The sequence below is a fragment of the Neolamprologus brichardi genome, chromosome 1, assembly GCF_056152115.1.
Source record: "Neolamprologus brichardi isolate AB-2024 chromosome 1, ASM5615211v1, whole genome shotgun sequence".
In the NCBI taxonomy this organism is placed as follows: domain Eukaryota; kingdom Metazoa; phylum Chordata; class Actinopteri; order Cichliformes; family Cichlidae; genus Neolamprologus; species Neolamprologus brichardi.
Genome location: NC_142104.1, coordinates 11049903 through 11068049, shown reverse-complemented (window position 1 = coordinate 11068049; position 18147 = coordinate 11049903). Strand labels below are relative to the sequence as shown.

The following is an 18147-nucleotide window of genomic DNA, read 5'->3' as shown; positions in this document are numbered from 1 at the left end:
TATTAATTAAAAGTCTTGGGTTTGATCAGTTTTTTGCTGAACATTTCTTGGTAAATGGTTTGTGTTTGAAGTTGTGTGCCTTCATTTCTTTTACAGGGGCACAATGCGCCTAGACAGACATCAGCATAAAAGAGAAAGTTGCACAGATAAGGTGAAAGCTTTATTAGCATTCTTTGATATTCCTGTGCTTGTTGGAGAATTGTTACATTGTTACATTAGTTAAGCCCCCTTTCCCCCCCAGCATTATTACAGACGGATACATTTGCTTTGTTTTGTTGTCTCCCGTTGGGGTATTCAAGGGGAGGACATATTGTTAAACCCCCCCCTAAACACGCACACACATACACCCTTCCACCCCCTCTTCTTCTGCTACCTACCGTTCTCCATCTACAGTAATTGCCCTGCTTAGTTTTATTACGGCATCTGTGAATGTGACAGCTCAATCAGTGGATTGGCCTTTCATGAGCACAGCACCCAAACAGCGCTTTGTGTCTGTCTGTCCCCATTACCATTTTATATGCACGCACACCTGCGGGCAATTTCCACCTCCAACTGCCTCCAAGGGTATTTTAAAAATAAAGCATTTCTATTGTGCTGAAGGAAACGGTGTCAGGTTCAAAAGAACAATGGTGAATAAAAGTGCCATTGCCTTTCTTGCATATTAAAAAGGAGACAGTTTCAGTCTTTCAGAAAGAATTGTTTAATTTGAAGCCAACAGAGTAGATGTGGCTTTTTGGTGCTTTAGCTGCAGAATAAATTCAGTTCATATTATATATGCTGGTGTTTTGAGTGCATACTACTGTATCTAAAGCACAGCTTCCATACTATTCTGAACAGTTTACTGAGGCAAATGGCACTATGAGAAGTTGTCATGGAGATGCTCGATGGTGTGCGAAATGCTGGTATGGAAAACGTGTTATTACACACCATATTTAAGTCCCTTTTGTTGGCAGCTGTGAGAGTAGTATTGACTGTGTAATCCCTAAAATTATAAAACACTATAGAGACTGTTGGTACCTGTTGACTCTGTTTTCACCTTTCCATCTATATATATCTATATCTATATCTATATATATCTATATCTATATATATATCTATATATATCTATATCTATATCTATCTATCTATCTATATCTATCTATATATATATATATATATCTATATATCTATATATATATATATCTATATATATATATATATATATATATATATATATATATATCTATATATATATATATATATATATATATATATATATCTATATCTATATCTATATATATATATATATATATATATATATATATATATATCTATATATACATACTCATACTTATACCAAGTATGAGTATAATAAATATATAAGATCTGACTATTCCCCCCAAAATTTAACAGATTAGTTCTATTTAAATTGTACAACAATTACATTTCGATACGGTATTAAAGCATTTTCACATGAAACCAGCAAGTTTGAGGAACAGACACACTGTTATTTTTTTTTTTGACTGTTTGCCTGTGTTTTTGTAGATCAATATAGCCCTATTTACTGGGCTTTGGCATTGTTATCACAAGGTGCCTTCAGTGCACTACAACCCTAGATGATAGAGCTTTTGAATAGCTTTGATAAATCAGATATTTTTAAGACATCTGAGCACGGACCAGAAATGGCATAAACAGTTGGAAAAGGGTCCTTTTTAATGAATCAGGCCCTGAGCTTTGAAGCTGGCACAAATCTGCCCAATTATTCTCACAGTGACCTGGGATTCAGGTAATGAGCAAGGTTCTGGAGCGTGTCATTAAGGGCAATTTATTAGGCCAATAGAAAGCATCAATGCCAGGCCTTTTGAAATGGTGTAAAAGCTTGTCTAATCAAGCAGCTTCACAGACAAGCAGAACATTACCAACACTATTCTCTAGATGAAATCCTCTGACGTGCTGTTGCAGGAGGATAGGATGGGGCTGGTATAATGGCTTCCATGCACTTTTGTTTTTCTGAAAGGAGGCAACTCACATGTTATTAACATAAGGTCTGTTACCTGAGATTGCTTTCTGCCCATCGTGACTGAGCAGAATATGAAATGAGCTTCTGATAGACACGAGGCCATTTTATCCCCTTGTGGCCCATTCATTGCTTTCAAGCCATGCTTTTATTCGTTAGGCCTTCTTTTGCGGCACACTTTTTGCCCACAAAAGGTTCTTTGATGCATTTCATCCAGGGTGCTTTAACCCTTCACGGAGCTTCTCTTAAGGAGAACAGAGCTGAAGCAAAGATGGTAAATATTCTAGAACAACTACTGAGGGGAGTTTCTGAGGGTACAAAGCTTGCTCCAACAATCCAAAGACATGCATTTCAGTTTAACCGGTGATTCTAAATTGGCTTTAGGCGTGGATGTGAGAGTGTGAGATTGTCTGTCTCTCTGTGTTAGCTCTGTGATGGACTGGCAACCTGTTGAGGGTTTTCCCCATCTCTCTCTGTGGCAGCTGGGATAAGCTCCAGTTCCCTTCATGAACCTAAGCTGCGTAAGTGGTTAAAAAAAAAATAAAAATGGCAAAGTTCTGTTTTAATTGTCTTTTTTTGACCGAGGTTGTGAGTCAGATTAATTTGTGTTGGGTATGAGAAAATGAAGGAAAATGTAAACTGACAATGTTCACTGTCATTTTTCATTTTATAGTTCTGCTAAGAAATTGCTGAAAAAAGAAAATACACAGAACAATTTGATTTAAACTAACCTAAAGTTGTGGCTTTTGTATAGTTCACTGTTCCAATTACCTTCAACAGCTGGACTCGGCATATGATAGTGCCATGGTGAACTGTCTGGTTGAAAAGTAAAGAACGAACAGAAAACAGTGCAGCTTTTATCCATTTACAGGAAGTTAAATTTTTAGAAAAGTTAAAAAACAAACAAACAAACAAAAAACTTAATCCTTTGTTGTCACATTAAACAAATTAATGGCACTGATTTTTTTTTCTTTCTAGCAGTTGTTTCAGAAACTTTTACAGACCTATGAATAAAACCATCACCAGGGAAAATTAACAGTTGGCCAAGAAATGGCTGCTCAATCTGTCACTTGAGGTTTTTTCCAAATGCTAAAAAAATCATGTATTATTCACACTCTGTAAAATCTAGGAAGGATGACTACACCTTACATATAATTCTGATGTACAATAAAGGCCGAAAGATGTGATTAAAGGGAACCGGGAGACTAAACGTAGGAAACGCTGCCAATTAAACTTGAAAGGCAAGTCAAGATAATCGTACTAGAATGAAGGACAGAGTGAAAAATATATTACGAGACTGCAACAAAGTGGATCAATAAAGAACAACAAGGGTTTGCAGTACTGGCTTGATAATAGCTTCAGCATTCTGTCCTTCACTCAAACAATGGTCGCTCTTCACTGTTTATTGAAGGGCCTCACCATGGTAACTGGTCATGGCCGAGATTCTGAAAAGGGTCTTTTTTCCCCACCGCTTCTTTTACCAAATAATTATGAGTTTGCTTTATTGATCTGAGTCAGTGTAAAACAGGGACTGTCAAATCAAACCCAACTTTATTTTTGAAATGTATTTATTTTGAACCTTGATGCCTCTATGTCCCCATACAATACATTCAATATATACATTTGGCCATGAGGGACTGTACAGAGATATGTTGAAGTAGTGCATACATACATGGCACGAAAATGTACACAAAGAAAACTCAAAGTTTCCACTTTACCACAGTAAAGTCTCAGGGCAAGTCTGTGGCTGATGGCTGCTTACACCAGTGCACACACATGCGCGCACACACACTCACTCATTCAACAAACACTGCTTCAAGCATGCACATTGTGTGTGTACGTACACCAACACACACAAGCTTTAAGACACTTCCGAGGGAGGAGAAGGGTTCTTTCAGGTTCTCATAAATAGATACACAAACGTAAAGAGAGCGTCTGCTGACCGCATCACCCTTTTTTCAAGAACACCCTCTCCTCTGTCTCCTTTATTCTTCTTCTACATCTTTCCATCTTCTTACTCTCCAAAGCTAAGGCCTCTCTCTAGACAGTGCTGCCATCATACGCAGGATCTTTCCTATAGTAGGGTAACACTCATCAGCAGCAGTAACTTAATAAAGAGCTACTTTCAACATTTGATCTCTTTAGTAGTGAACATTCGCAACATAAAGAATTCAACACACACACACGGTTAATTTTAAATTTGCATTTCCTATTTGGATATCTTCTCTCGAGAAGCACATAGGTCCACTTCAACAATGCACTATTCCTCGATAAAGCTGCAGTGCCATGATGAGACGCCCTCATGCGATAACAGCACCCGTCTCTTCACTTAATGCACCAGCAAAATATACCTCTAAATACATACCACATTCTGCAGTTTATTTTTTTACTAATGCCACTCTAGTGATTAAATTTCTTCCTGGCAGACATCTTGTACCATCACATTTGTCATTAACATTTGTAGGAGGCACACACCTGACATTTTCCCTTCAATGACTGTAGTTTATAGTTGCATAGCACACAGCAGAGATAGTGTTAAAGCCAAAAGTTAATTTGGCTTTATACAGAGTGGTCATGCTCACATAAGCCAGTTTCTAACTCTTAGTGTCTGTCTGTAACTTTTAGGTAGGACTAAAGCCTCTCCCCCCCAACTTTTTTTTTCTAATTGCTCATTAAACCAATGAGTTTTTCAGCTCATAAAAAGTGTTAAAGTTTACCAATGAAGAAGAAGTTTAGTCACACATGCATCAGGCAACCTTATTAAAATCACTTCTCGGTGCAACTGTTGGAAAATCTGCTTCTTCGGCTTTTAATTTGAATTAGAGGCAAGCATGACATTACTTTGAGTTGTTAAAATCCAATCTGCTTAATGAAAGACTACAGGAAGAAAGGGGGTAAAAAAAACAAACAACAACAAACAAAACAAAACAAAAAAATAGTAAGCTATAGGTGGGGGGGTAGAGGTGACAATCTAAGAGGTTTGAGCTGTACCTGTCACCAGGGGCCAGCGGGGTTAAGAAAATAATAATAAGAAGAAAACGACTGCAATTCTGAGTGTGTGCACACATTCTCATGTGCATACAAATACTGCACACACAGACCTGTTGGACACATGCATACTCACGCTTACACCTAGTATAGACATCTGGAGATTTTAATGAAAAGTGGAAGCATGACAAGGTTGAAGGTAGGCGATTATCCGGTTTGGACACGCTGGACTGTAATCGATGCGTGTGCGGACGGGTACGCAATCGTCTCTCACGCGAGGTTTGACAATCCTGTTGGACAGGAGATGCGGTGACTCGTGTCCCAGAGTGAGGCCACCGAGGCAAACTTGCACTTAGCAGAACTGGAAACAACAAAAATGCTGAAGCACCACAGCAAAAGAGGCTGGAGTAGTCCCATAAAACACGATCACGTTGGCACAGAACGTTGAGGGTGGGGGTTGGGGTGGGGGGGGGGGGAACGGGCCAATCACAAAGGAGTAACACATCAGTAATAATCACCCCAGAATAAATTACAGTCACAGAACAATTGTTAAAAGCAGAATTAGAAATCAACTGATCTCAGCGGACTGATTTGACCCATGCATTTTATAAGGCATTAACCAAACATTTCTTACCGACGTTGCACAGTATTATAATAGTGACTATACATACAGTTGCTGATCTGAAAAAACAAAAACAAAAAACTGCTTGTGTTTTCATAAAACAAATCTCAGATTAATTGTATATAAAAAAAAAAGCATATTCCTAAAACTAATGATGCATTCTTTAAGGGAATTGGGAATGTCGAAGAGAGAGCAGATCGATGTCTGCAATCCCATTGTACCTATTGATCTGCACATGGGCGAATGAAATTGATTTTCTGAGGTAGACAATACAAGCATATTTCATTCTCCCGATGCAAAGCCATTCTAAGCAGGGGTAGTGGGGATAATTTGGTCCATTTGGACAGGCTCTGGTCTTTAGCCTCAGCCAAATGTACAGTGTCAGATGGGTTGACCCATCCATCATGCTCTCCTGCCTGTCTCAACACCACGGTACTTACATTGTCACTGGTGTGATACACCCACTCAATGATGGATAGCAGACAACATGCACTATGACAAGATAGAGAGATCAGTCTGCACAGCTCACAGGCTTGTTCTTTCCACGCAGCTGGGGACGCTCCATTCATACACAGCCAGTTTATTTAATATCCCGGCCACTGTATGAGGCACACGTGGACAATATTGCTCGACATGCATCATAAATGTTGCTTCCCTTACAGAGTTCTTATAATCTTCAAATCCCCTTTGCAATATGATTACAGTAGCAACAGAGCCTAACCGAATGAGACACTCAAACACACATTTCATATATAATCGTCATTTTGTGTACTCACAGGACACAGGGTACAACAGTTTATGCTAAAAGATAAATCCCAGTGACAAACGTTAAGTTGTACCTTTCTTTTTCTTTACGTCTTAAGTGCTATGGGTAATCAGCTCAACAGTCAGTGAAATGATGTTCTGTAGATAGTCAGTCTGATCTACTAAGCGGATGTCTATCATAAATAAAATGAAATAACATAACATAAAATAAAATAATAAAAAACTTCTGAAAATCTGAGTCTGTATGTATGAGATAGTAAGCAGAGGGCCTTCAAACAGGTCTGGAATCTGTTGGCCAGTGAGGTGAGTCAAGATCAGCAGTTTAGGATGCCACTGTTCATCTTCCCGTGAGCCTAGTGGGCTCTTTCCAGAGGGACAGGAAACAGCGAGCCACAGGTTGGCCCAAAGTACTGCAAAGCAGATGCCTGCAAGAGACCTGGAGCACTATAGTGTCCTGATGGCTACAGGGTAGAGCAGGGACATATGTTCAGCACCCTTGATGGGCAGCTTGCGGCTGGAGTAGAAATGGATGATCTCAGGCACGCTGTCGAAAGGGCAGCTGTTCTGGCCCAGGATGTACTTGTTCTCCTTGGTCCGTGACAGCTTCATGTGCATGAAGCCCTGGCTACTCCTGGAGACAGAGGAAGACAGAAAAAGCTCAAAACAAAATTCTGATCTTTACAAGACAAAACCAGATTATTTTTATCATGCTCTGACACAAAAAAATCTTTGAAAAAAATTATTTGTTTTGACCCCACTCCCTATATTTCGGGAGCAAAGAGGCCTTTCCTTGCTTCAGGCTCTGTCCTTTCACCCAAAAAGGAATTTGATGACAGTCCATTCAGCTGACGTAAAGACATTTCACTCAAAACCACAAATGTCAATCTGATGTTGTTGCCAGTCAAGCCAATTTGTAGATGTTCTAAATACTGTAGTTGGGAGACATCAGTATGGATCAAAACAACGTATTGACCGATTAGCGAGCAGACTGATATTGCCATTCCTGGAGTCACACCACAAGCATGCCTTAAAAAACGCTCACAAGAGACAACAAGTATGTCAAAAGCATCAATCTATGGGAGTCCCAACAGATATCCTCTTTTTTCAGCTTCCCCTCATTTACTCCTCCAGTAGTTGTTCCCCACAGTATGTGACAACGCTCTGAAAGCTGGATTACTCTGATAACTTTGGAGGTGTCAGGGGAGGGGACTAAAAGGCAGGTTGCTTAAGGTGCTGGGTTTCACATGCGGTGCATAAGGATGAGGCTAATGAACCCCCAGGATAAATCACTCAAGCTACAGCAATAAATGCACAGCAAATTAAAAGCTCCCCGCGTGTTCCAAGGAGCCTTCGATCAATACATTTTAAAGCTTGCCAGTAATCTTCTGCTTTAAAAGAGAAAATTACTTTTTTTTCCCCACTTGGGAAGAGATGCAACAGTAAGCTTTAGTGAGTAAGTGACACAAAACTAATGTTCACTGTAGCATGTTTTGTAAATATTCTCTTTTAGTAATTTGACTTTACAGACTTCATTAGCATAACAGCTTTTTCAATCAGCAGCTAATGCCTCCAGGAGGTTATGATTGCTTTAGGCACTGTTCGTTGACATTATAACCTGTCCTCAAAAATAAAGTGCACCAGCACCTGCCTAACATTTATTTTTTGGAAAATAAACTCTCGTGCAAAAGTTAAGAGGGGATAACATGTTAACCACATGTAGTAATAAAACTCCTGTTTTTCACTAACCTATCAAGCAAGGATAACAGCTGTAAAGGTATTTACTTATGAAAATGCACTAACCACAACAGACAGGAGCAGTGGGCTGTCAAGGCTGTTGATGAGGCTGCCACATGAAGCAACTACAGCAAATAAATTTATGTTTTTCCATAGTAAATATATGCATATTTTTGTAGTTATGCCCATTATCTTTGATGAACAGGAGTGACAACTTGGCTTTAGGCACCTGAAGCATCAGGCCGTTCTTTACTTATCTCCTAATTGCATGTATGATGCCGGTGGATATGTTCTCTCTCTGATGCACAGAGAAAACCCAGAACAAAGATAGCAGTAATATGAAAGGAAAAACAAAAAAACCAACAACAAAATACATATACACACACACATACATACATATATACATATACACACACAGGTTCAATTTAGGGACACTGATCAGAAATAAAGCACAGATTTTTATTTATTTTAACAGATAAAGAAGTGCGTGTTTTGGGGTTAGCATGATTGAGATTATTACTATAAATATCCAAAAGATTTCAAAGCTAGTTCTGAGCTTTTTATGTGTAAGAACTGAAACAAAAAGCTGCAGGATTTCTAAGCCATTAAACTGAAATACACACGAGTGCCACCTCTCCATTATTGTGCAGATTTCCAAATTTCCGTTGCCACGGGTCTCTAAAATGCTATGATTCTGCAAATGGTGCTTTCAGAGCTCATTTCCAAAAAAAAAAAAAAAAAAAAAAAAATCTTTCCTGCAAAGTGCATTTGATGAATCCTCACATGGAGCGCTGGGAGAAAGGTGTTAGGTTACACAGAGGCACACTTAAAAAGCCAAACACATCAATAGCATCATTTTTAGATTCCCAGCTGATTTTCCAGTTGGTGCTCAAAGCTGCTTATTATGTTACAGTCCTGCAGAGACAGAAACCAGGACAACAGAGCAACACGGCAGTGTTGCTGATAAAATGAATACGGGGCTATTTTTGAAAAGACAGGCCTTTGTGGTGTTATCATAACACTGTGTTCGTGAACTTATATTTGTCTAATCAGGATTAATCTGACTGGGGAGGTGTGCTGTCTTGTTTATTGAGGTTTATGACTTTGATTTAAACCGAGTACCACTCAGAGCAGGAACAGCCTGACAGCAATCACAGCTTATCTTCACCTTCCATATATTGGATGGCTTCATGATTGATACTCTCTGTGTTATGAATCTAAGGCAGCAGATAAAGCAAAGTCATATTCCAACAAGCTAGTGAACCATAGCAAAAGGGCTGACCTTTTTAAGCCTTTCTGGGCATCGGATGTCGTATGTACTCATGATTTTATATTAGCATACACTAAACCTCCCTGGGATGATACCATTCTGTACGTTATTGACGCTAAGGTAAGTGGGTGAAGTGGCAGACAAATAAACATACAAACAACTCTTGGCATAGCTTTGTTCTTCGGCTGAGAAAGGTCAGGCTAATTTTTGTGCTCTATGCAGTCAGTCGTTTATTATGTGTCATAATATGAAGCTGACATTTTGCATCTAAAAATGTTCAAAAATAGTGTCTTTGGAGAGGTTACAGCGATAGAACACACCAGTAAGTTGCTAAGTTACCCCATTTACCCCACTGGCATCAAACAGTCTTTGGGATACATTTCCCCTCCTCAACCAGTGGAAACAGGCTCTGCAGAGCTCTCTCGTGACGTGAAAAATGAAATGACATTGTGCTTTGAAAGCCCTGCGAAGGCTTTCATACAACTCAAATACCAAAAAAAAAAGTTCTCTCCACTGACAGTAAAGAAGAGGAGCAGGTGAGGACAGGTGAACATAAAAAGGGGTTTAGGAGGGCAAAGCAGACAAAAAATGCTTTCCGTAAGGCCAGAGGACTCTTGAGGCAGGGGGTCTCAGTGACGTCTGTCTTTATCAATAATGCAATACACATATGTGGCACCTCGCGGCCTCATACATTTTTCAGTAACCTCAGACATGTCGGATCTTCACCTTGGGTTTCCACTCATTTTCTGTGGCAGCAGGGGAGACGGGCTTGAGTGAGGAGGCTGAACTCATATTTGTAGGGACCTGCCATTTCCACAAATGAGCATGAAGGTCGTTTTCTAGGTTTCAGCTGGTTTACACCAAGGGCACAAGATTCTATAACCCAAATGTGCTGACGCACAGTTACACAGAAATGATGAACAATCTGATGTTATTTAAGTCTATCAATACAAAAATCAGAAGGTTAAACTCCTAAGATGTTTGGTTGCTTACAACTTTAAGATCTCATATGGTTAAAGTGAGCTCCCTCAACAGGGTGTGGAATAACAGGGGGAAACCACTGATTTCCAGTGCTATTGGCAGACCACAGCTATTCCCAGGCAACATTAAACCTCATTCTACTTAAGGTTCCAAAAAACCTTGAAAGTAGGCCCTGGAGCGAAACGCTCTAACAGACAGTGAAAAGGTATTCCTAAAGTGCTCGAGACACCTTATTGTATAGTTCTCACTAAGTCGAGACGAGTAAAAAATTCTGCATCAACAGTAATGACCTCATCGGCATGGCCTTTCTCCTCTCCTTGTTTTCAGATTGAGCTATTAAATGTGTCACAGAAGCCAGTCAACGTTGTATCTCTTAAAAGAGTAACCATCAGAAAAGCGCAGTGTGAGGGGAGCAGAAGGATCCGACCTCACAAAAACACTTTCCAAACTGTTCTCTGATAGTACAGGCCATCTGAACATCCTTTAAATGTGGATTAGTGGAATGAGACCATTACTGAACTAGAAGGTTAAGACATGTTTTAACCTCTCATCATTAAATACAACTTTACTGACCATTGCTCTTATCGTGGCCTGGCTGTGTTCAGTATAAAAAAAAAAAAAAAGCTAAATAAGTTTCATGGCTCCAGGCCTTCCTCATTCCCCCGCCTCCCTTCTCCCTCACTCAGATAATCTAACAATCAGCTATTTCATTACTGGAGGTAACCCCAATGGCATTAGACGGCCAGTCTCTTTTTAAACATACGAGAGAGATGGATGGATTAATACTCTCAAGCCTGGCTCAAATTATACACTACATTTTCATATTTCAAAATGGGGCTTTTGCTTATTAGAGGGACTTTCGCCAAACTCGCTGTCTTCATCATTACTCTGCATATCATCATCCCGCAGCAGAAATATTCACTTGTTATCTTTACCATTTTGTTAAAAAAGCAGACTTTTTACTTTTCTAGATCACATATTCAGGTTTGCACTTTACAAACATCAATATGTGTCTTTTGAGTACTAAACAAGTTGTTGCTTAAACTGACATTTTTACATATTCCTAACTCTAAGGAAAATTCTTTTGGTTTTACTTTCCCAGTAACTTCACATTAGACTGTTTTGTGTGCCAGTCTTCTACAATGACTATGCAATAAAACATCTGTGCATTAACTGTTAACATGTCTGTTTGTTTTTTTTATAGTGCTTAGCTTTAGGCATACATTTATGACACAATGTATTTAATTCAAAATGACAACATTTGGGACAATTGTCACATATTCAGACAAATATTTTTCTCCTGCTGTTTGCAGTCATCCAAAAGCCAGTGTACTAAGTCAGCATCCTAACAGTGCGTCTTCTTTTCAGTCAGCAAGGCAGAACAAGAAGCAGTCATACAGATGATCAGCCAATGAGACAGGGAGTTACACAGGCAGTCGACTACGGTACTGTCAAGAGAATTGGAGCAGCAGCAAGCAGAATTATTATCTTTGTCTTCCAAGTTATATAAGCTTCCAGCAGGCTGTCTCTACTCAAAGAACAAAGGCTAATCAATGTGTCTCTACATACTACAGTTTTATTACATCTGATGGCTCCCACATAGTTGCAGAGATTTTTCTAAATGTCATGGGACTGAACCTTGCCTGCAATGGTTAATGGAGCATATATAAAGTCAGTTTAACGAGACTATTTGTTAACAGATATCGAAGCCGGTTAAACACTGTTGGTTTTGGAAGACTTTCAGGCCGTTTCATATTTCTGATTATGTTTCTGACGCCGTAGCCATGACACCTGGTAGCAACGATCAAACAAATCCAGCAAAACTCCACATTCCTATCAAAGCGATGGGACTGCACTGTAGGACTTCAGGCTAAAGTAACCTCTTCCAACTGTCAGGCTACACGTAGCATTTCAGAGTAGCTTTTTTTCGAACGCTCTGCTGGACGCGGCGGGGATCAGGAGGTCAACGATGAAAGTGCACCATTAGCCAAGTTGCGGGTACATCAGCAATTCGAGGAGCAGATTCTGTCAGAGGGGTTACTGAGCGGAGGTGGAGGACGAGCCACGGGCAAGGTGTACAGCAGGTGGGGGATAGAGGTCTGAAGGGTGAAAGCTATTACCATACAGAAACGGAAGAGTCAGCAGGTATGTCCGCACCTCGACAGGGAATGATGTTACACTAGTCCACTGTGTGTGCTCTGCCACTAAGTAAGTGTAGCTACTATGATAGGTCACACTGTTTTGTGAGTGTGTGTTCCGTGTACAAATCACTGACACAAGTTGTCACAACAGGCAAAACGGCCCTGAGTGTTTGGAATCACATTTTCACCAAGGCTGCCAACCGAAACGGTGCATCTGATTATACTGTTTGTGGATGGTCACTTAGGAGACGAGAGCAGAGTTCTTACTTGAGGGAGAGGGAGTAGTCGTTCTTGCTGGTCTCGCTGTTTCTCACAAGATAGCTGGCCTCCTTACAGAGCCTAAGCAGAGACTCTGCATCTGTTCGGCTGATGGCTCCATGGTACCAGCTACAGCAAACGACAGGAAACGAGGATGAGAAGGGAGGAGGAACAAAGGAATGTTAAGTAAGAAAGAGTCAATGCTGCTAAAGAAAAACCACGATTTGACTCACAACTGGCTTTCCAGCGGCATGGTGGGATCGATACGTTCCCCGAGAGAGGAGCTGCAGTGGTCCAGTGAAGTCATTTTGGTGTTGACCAGACAGCCACTGGAATGTCGCTGCAGCGGCCGAGTTTTCCCCTCCTTGGTGGGCGACATTCGAGACTTCTCCACACCATCAAACTGGACTGTAATAAGAGAAAATACAGCTGAAAAGATTTCATTCTGGACAGATTTGATGATTCAAAATGGCTCTTAATAAAGACAAACACCTGTAAACACCATTGAGCTACACTTCAGATTAAGGTCACTTGGAAAAACAAATTGTGCTTACAAGTTACAACATCCACGGTGTCACATGTATCAATTAAACTAGACTACTGCAATGTGTGAGAACCAAAATCCACGCTGTGCTTTTACCAACTTTCACACACGCGCACACACAGAGCCGCTCTGTTTAACTCATCCTACTGAAGGACATGCACACATGATGAAAGAGACAAATCAATCTAGCTTGCCCGTGTACACATTCCAGTGAGGCAGAATACACACACGCAACCTTCCTCCAAAACAAGCTCATGCGCCTGTAAATAATCCCATATATACTACTGTACGGCTGAGCATTTTCACTCTTTAAGTACACGCAAATGTGCACACACTTAAGTGCACGCCCAACTCCAACACCCAGGTTCTGCAAGTTAAACATTGAACTAGCTTTTCAAACTCTCACGGTCAACTGTGGACATGACAAGCTCTCTTGGCAGCCTCACAGGGAAGTGTTTGATGGCGTTTGGGGGCTTAAAGTAACCTATGCGCACACATGAAATGCCAGGGGTCACGGGGCAACTTCACAGCCAATCAGCAAACAGAAGATAATGCTCTCAAGGACAAATTAAATGTGAATTTACACTTGTGGGAAAGAGTTGCACAAGCTAAAGGAATAAAAGGCAGGACAGTGGATGTAAGAGTAATTATCATGCGTCACAGGCAGCTCTATGTTTGAGAGATTTTTCCTCAGTAATCCATCACTGTGCTTCATGTCATAACACCTAAAGCTTCTGAACCCCCCCCAAAAAAAAAAACTATTTAAAGCTACTGACACGCTTCTCAAGCCATAACAGAGGAGCGGCTTCCTACATCAACCGTATGACAAGCTTTTCCTGGTTATTGTCGCCTGCTTCTATATGGCTCAAGACCAACAGATAGCTGTTTTTGTTTTTTTGATGGAAGTGGTTAATGTAGTATGAAACTCGCATCTACTAGGCAACATCAATCTTTGCTGCTCTCTGTCACTAATGGCCATCCTTGCATCTAGTGTTTAATTACCAGGCAGAACATGGCAGACACTATACACAGAGACAGGCAGTGTGATCTTAACAACACGTCTACATCTGTCTAGACTCTGCATTCCAGTCAGAGGATAGCATTACACTTTACAGATTGTGAGCTTGCCAAGTGCCTCTGTATCACGCTGAGTGGAAGGGCTGACAGTTTAAATCAATTCAACACTACTTACTACAAGTAGTTTACTTGAGTATTTAGATGTTGTGCCACTTTATTGCTCACCTCTATGACATTTCAGCTACAACTGATACATGTGCTTCTATAGAGCCTGCTCTTTTTCCAGATATTTCATTTAAAAAGAAACAAAAAACAAACAAACCACATGATCAGCTTATAAAATGCAATTAAATGATAAAGAGTGTTACCATTCAAAAAAATCTGGTTAGTGGTTGCTGTCATGTGTAAAGTTATTCAATGTTTAATTACCAGCAATTAAAACAAGTATTTTGATTATAGTAATTAAAAGAAGTGCCACTTCAATTAACAGTGAAATACTGCTTATTAACTCGGGATATCTGAAGAGAAGCTTGTAATGAAGTATTTTTACAATAGTGCAGTTGTAGTCCTTTCTGAATATTTTTTTCTTTTTCGAATACTTTCTATGACATACAATGATGCCATCGCGAGCAGTGCTTTTTTTTTGACAGGTTACAGCTGTTTCAGGTCTGACCACTAGGGGCTCCCCTTAACCTCCGCACTACTTGCGGTTGAACTCGTTGGCCTTTGGCCCAATGATGCGATTCCCCAAACATAAACTCATGGAAATGATTATTTCAAATCATTCCGGCTGTTATCTTTGCCTCTGCACATTTGTTCATTAAAGGCCGACAGCGGGCTGGTAAAATGACAGCAAAATTGTACTGTTGCATGACAGCTGGGTAAATTCTAGGTCTCACCCTTGGAAGAATACAAGTTGCTGATGTCCTTGAGGTCTGTCGCTCCTAATATAGTAATTCACATTATGATCCCGTGTTGTGTCTGCATTATTTTATATCATAGAGTCCATTTAAATTACATGCTGAATACTGGGAATTTGATCCAAGTCGGATGAATATATTGTATATGTGTAAAGGTAAGAAATGGCGTTTCCATGGAAACTGACCAAAGGGACATGGAAGATGCATGTTTGTTCCATTCAGCCCCTGTCAATGCTGACAGATCACAACATGAAGATGGAGCCAATTGCTCCCTGTCCTTTGCTGTCGATTTCTCTCTGTTTGCATGTGTCCAACCTTCTTCTGCCCTTTGCCTTCTCTTCTATCACTCTTGCCTCATCATTCTAACTCTGACTTTTTCCCCGAGCTCTCTTGCCTCTCAGTGGTAGAAACAGATAGGGGAAAATGGACTGTGGAGGAATGCCTCCACAGGAAAAAAGGGATGTTTTGATCTGTTATCTCTGATGGTCCCACTGCAGGGCAGACTGTCGCCAATTACACCTACTGCTACAACAAAACCCTTAAACCGTCTACTTGCACTTCCATATTGAGAATTGACTGTGAACATAATATTATCATCTCTTCACTGATTAGTGACACAACCATAAGAGGCTGGAAAAGGTATCAGACATCAGGGGTTAAGGATACAGGATGCAATCTTGGCTTTTCCCCACATAGTCCATATTGTATCTACAATCCACTCACCCATGTGCCTGACCTCAGCTCTTCACATTTCCCTCCTCTTACCCAGACACAACAATCAGTGATTTACAGTGGGGCAAAAAAGTATTTAGTCAGCCACCGATTGTGCAAGTTCCCCCACTTAAAATGATGACAGAGGTCAGTAATTTGCACCAGAGGTACACTTCAACTGTGAGAGACAGAATGTGAAAAAAAAATCCATGAATTTACATGGTAGGATTTGTAAAGAATTTATTCGTAAATCAGGGTGGAAAATAAGTATTTGGTCACCTCAAACAAGGAAAATCCCTGGCTCTCACAGACCTGTAACGTCTTCTGTAAGAAGCTTTTCTGTCCCCCACTCGTTACCTGTATGAATGGCACCTGTTTGACCTCATCATCTGTATAAAAGACACCTGTCCACAGCCTCAACCAGTCAGACTCCAAACTCCGCCATGGCCAAGACCAAAGAGCTTTCGAAGGACACCAGGAAAAGAATTGTAGACCTGCACCAGACTGGGAAGAGTGAATCTACAATAGGCAAGCAGCTTGGTGTGAAAAAATCAACTGTGGGAGCAATCATCAGAAAATGGAAGACATACAAGACCACTGATAATCTCCCTCGATCTGGGGCTCCACGCAAGATCTCATCCCGTGGGGTCAAAATGATCATGAGAACGGTGAGCAAAGATCCCAGAACCACACGGGGGGACCTGGTGAATGACCTGCAGAGAGCTGGGACCAAAGTAACAAAGGTCACCATCAGTAACACACTACAACGGCAGGGAATCAAATCCCGCAGTGCCAGACGTGTTCCGCTGCTGAAGCCAGTGCATGTCCAGGCCCGTCTGAAGTTTGCCAGAGAGCACATGGATGATACAGCAGAGGATTGGGAGAATGTCATGTGGTCAGATGAAACCAAAGTAGAACTTTTTGGTATAAACTCAACTCGTCGTGTTTGGAGGAAGAAGAATACTGAGTTGCATCCCAAGAACACCATACCTACTGTGAAGCATGGGGGTGGAAACATCATGCTATGGGGCTGTTTTTCTGCCAAGGGGACAGGACGACTGATCCGTGTTAAGGACAGAATGAATGGGGCCAAGTATCGTGAGATTTTGAGCCAAAACCTCCTTCCATCAGTGAGAACTTTGAAGATGAAACGAGGCTGGGTCTTCCAACATGACAATGATCCAAAACACACCGCCCGGGCAACAAAGGAGTGGCTCCGTAAGAAGCATTTGAAAGTCCTGGAGTGGCCTAGCCAGTCTCCAGACCTCAACCCCATAGAAAATCTGTGGCGGGAGTTGAAAGTCCGTGTTGCTCAGCGACAGCCCCAAAACATCACTGCTCTTGAGAAGATCTGCATGGAGGAATGGGCCAAAATACCAGCTACTGTGTGTGCAAACCTGGTAAAGACCTATAGTAAACGTTTGACCTCTGTTATTGCCAACAAAGGTTATGTTACAAAGTATTGAGTTGTATTTTTGTTATTGACCAAATACTTATTTTCCACCCTGATTTACGAATAAATTCTTTACAAATCCTACCATGTGAATTCATGGATTTTTTTTTCACATTCTGTCTCTCGCAGTTGAAGTGTACCTCTGGTGCAAATTACTGACCTCTGTCATCATTTTAAGTGGGGGAACTTGCACAATCGGTGGCTGACTAAATACTTTTTTGCCCCACTGTATTTGATTGTGATTAAACTGTTTTTCCCCCCTCTCCGCTACCAAGAAAGGGTGGGTTGAGTAGCTATTCTTAGTGTAGCTCACCCCGTCAACCTTTCTTGTCAAAGTGGAGGCTTCACTGCAGGCAGAGTGCAGTGCTCTACAAGGAGAGTATTACCCTGAAGAAAGAGCCATCCAAACTAAACAAAAGCCATCATTTTTATTTGGTCAATGGAATGGTCTGCTTTGTTAGCTGGGCGACTCACCATCACATTCCGAAACTGATGTTGAGTTATGTTTTAAGGCAGAAAATCAGTGGGAGTGAGGCAAACCAATTCCCCTCTCTCATTCTCCAGAGCACACAGTTCGAAACATGGACGACAGGAGATTGACGAGAGGATTGGCCCACGGGGGAACAAAAGCCGTAAGAGGAAGCTTAAGAGGGACGAGAGGGTGAAAACCTCCACACGCACGCACGCACACACAAACGCTAACACACGTCTCTTGAAATGAACACATAAAGGCACATGGGCAGCTGT

At 40.9% G+C, this 18147-nt stretch overlaps 1 protein-coding gene across 5 annotated transcripts in view; it reads right to left on the bottom strand.

The window, feature by feature from the left end:
• Nucleotides 1-3559: 3559 nt before the first annotated feature.
• The window catches only part of shf (Src homology 2 domain containing F), a 90883-nt gene continuing 76295 nt past the window's right edge, over nt 3560-18147 (bottom strand). For all 5 annotated transcript variants that reach the window (XM_035907772.2, XM_035908521.2, XM_006779812.3 and 2 more), the window contains 3 exons: nt 12989-13163; nt 12765-12884; nt 3560-7002 (listed from right to left, as the gene is read on the bottom strand). In XM_035907772.2, the coding sequence (XP_035763665.2) occupies nt 6816-7002; nt 12765-12884; nt 12989-13163 (482 nt within the window). In that variant the 3' untranslated portion in view covers nt 3560-6815. The remainder of the gene's footprint in view (nt 7003-12764; nt 12885-12988; nt 13164-18147) is intronic.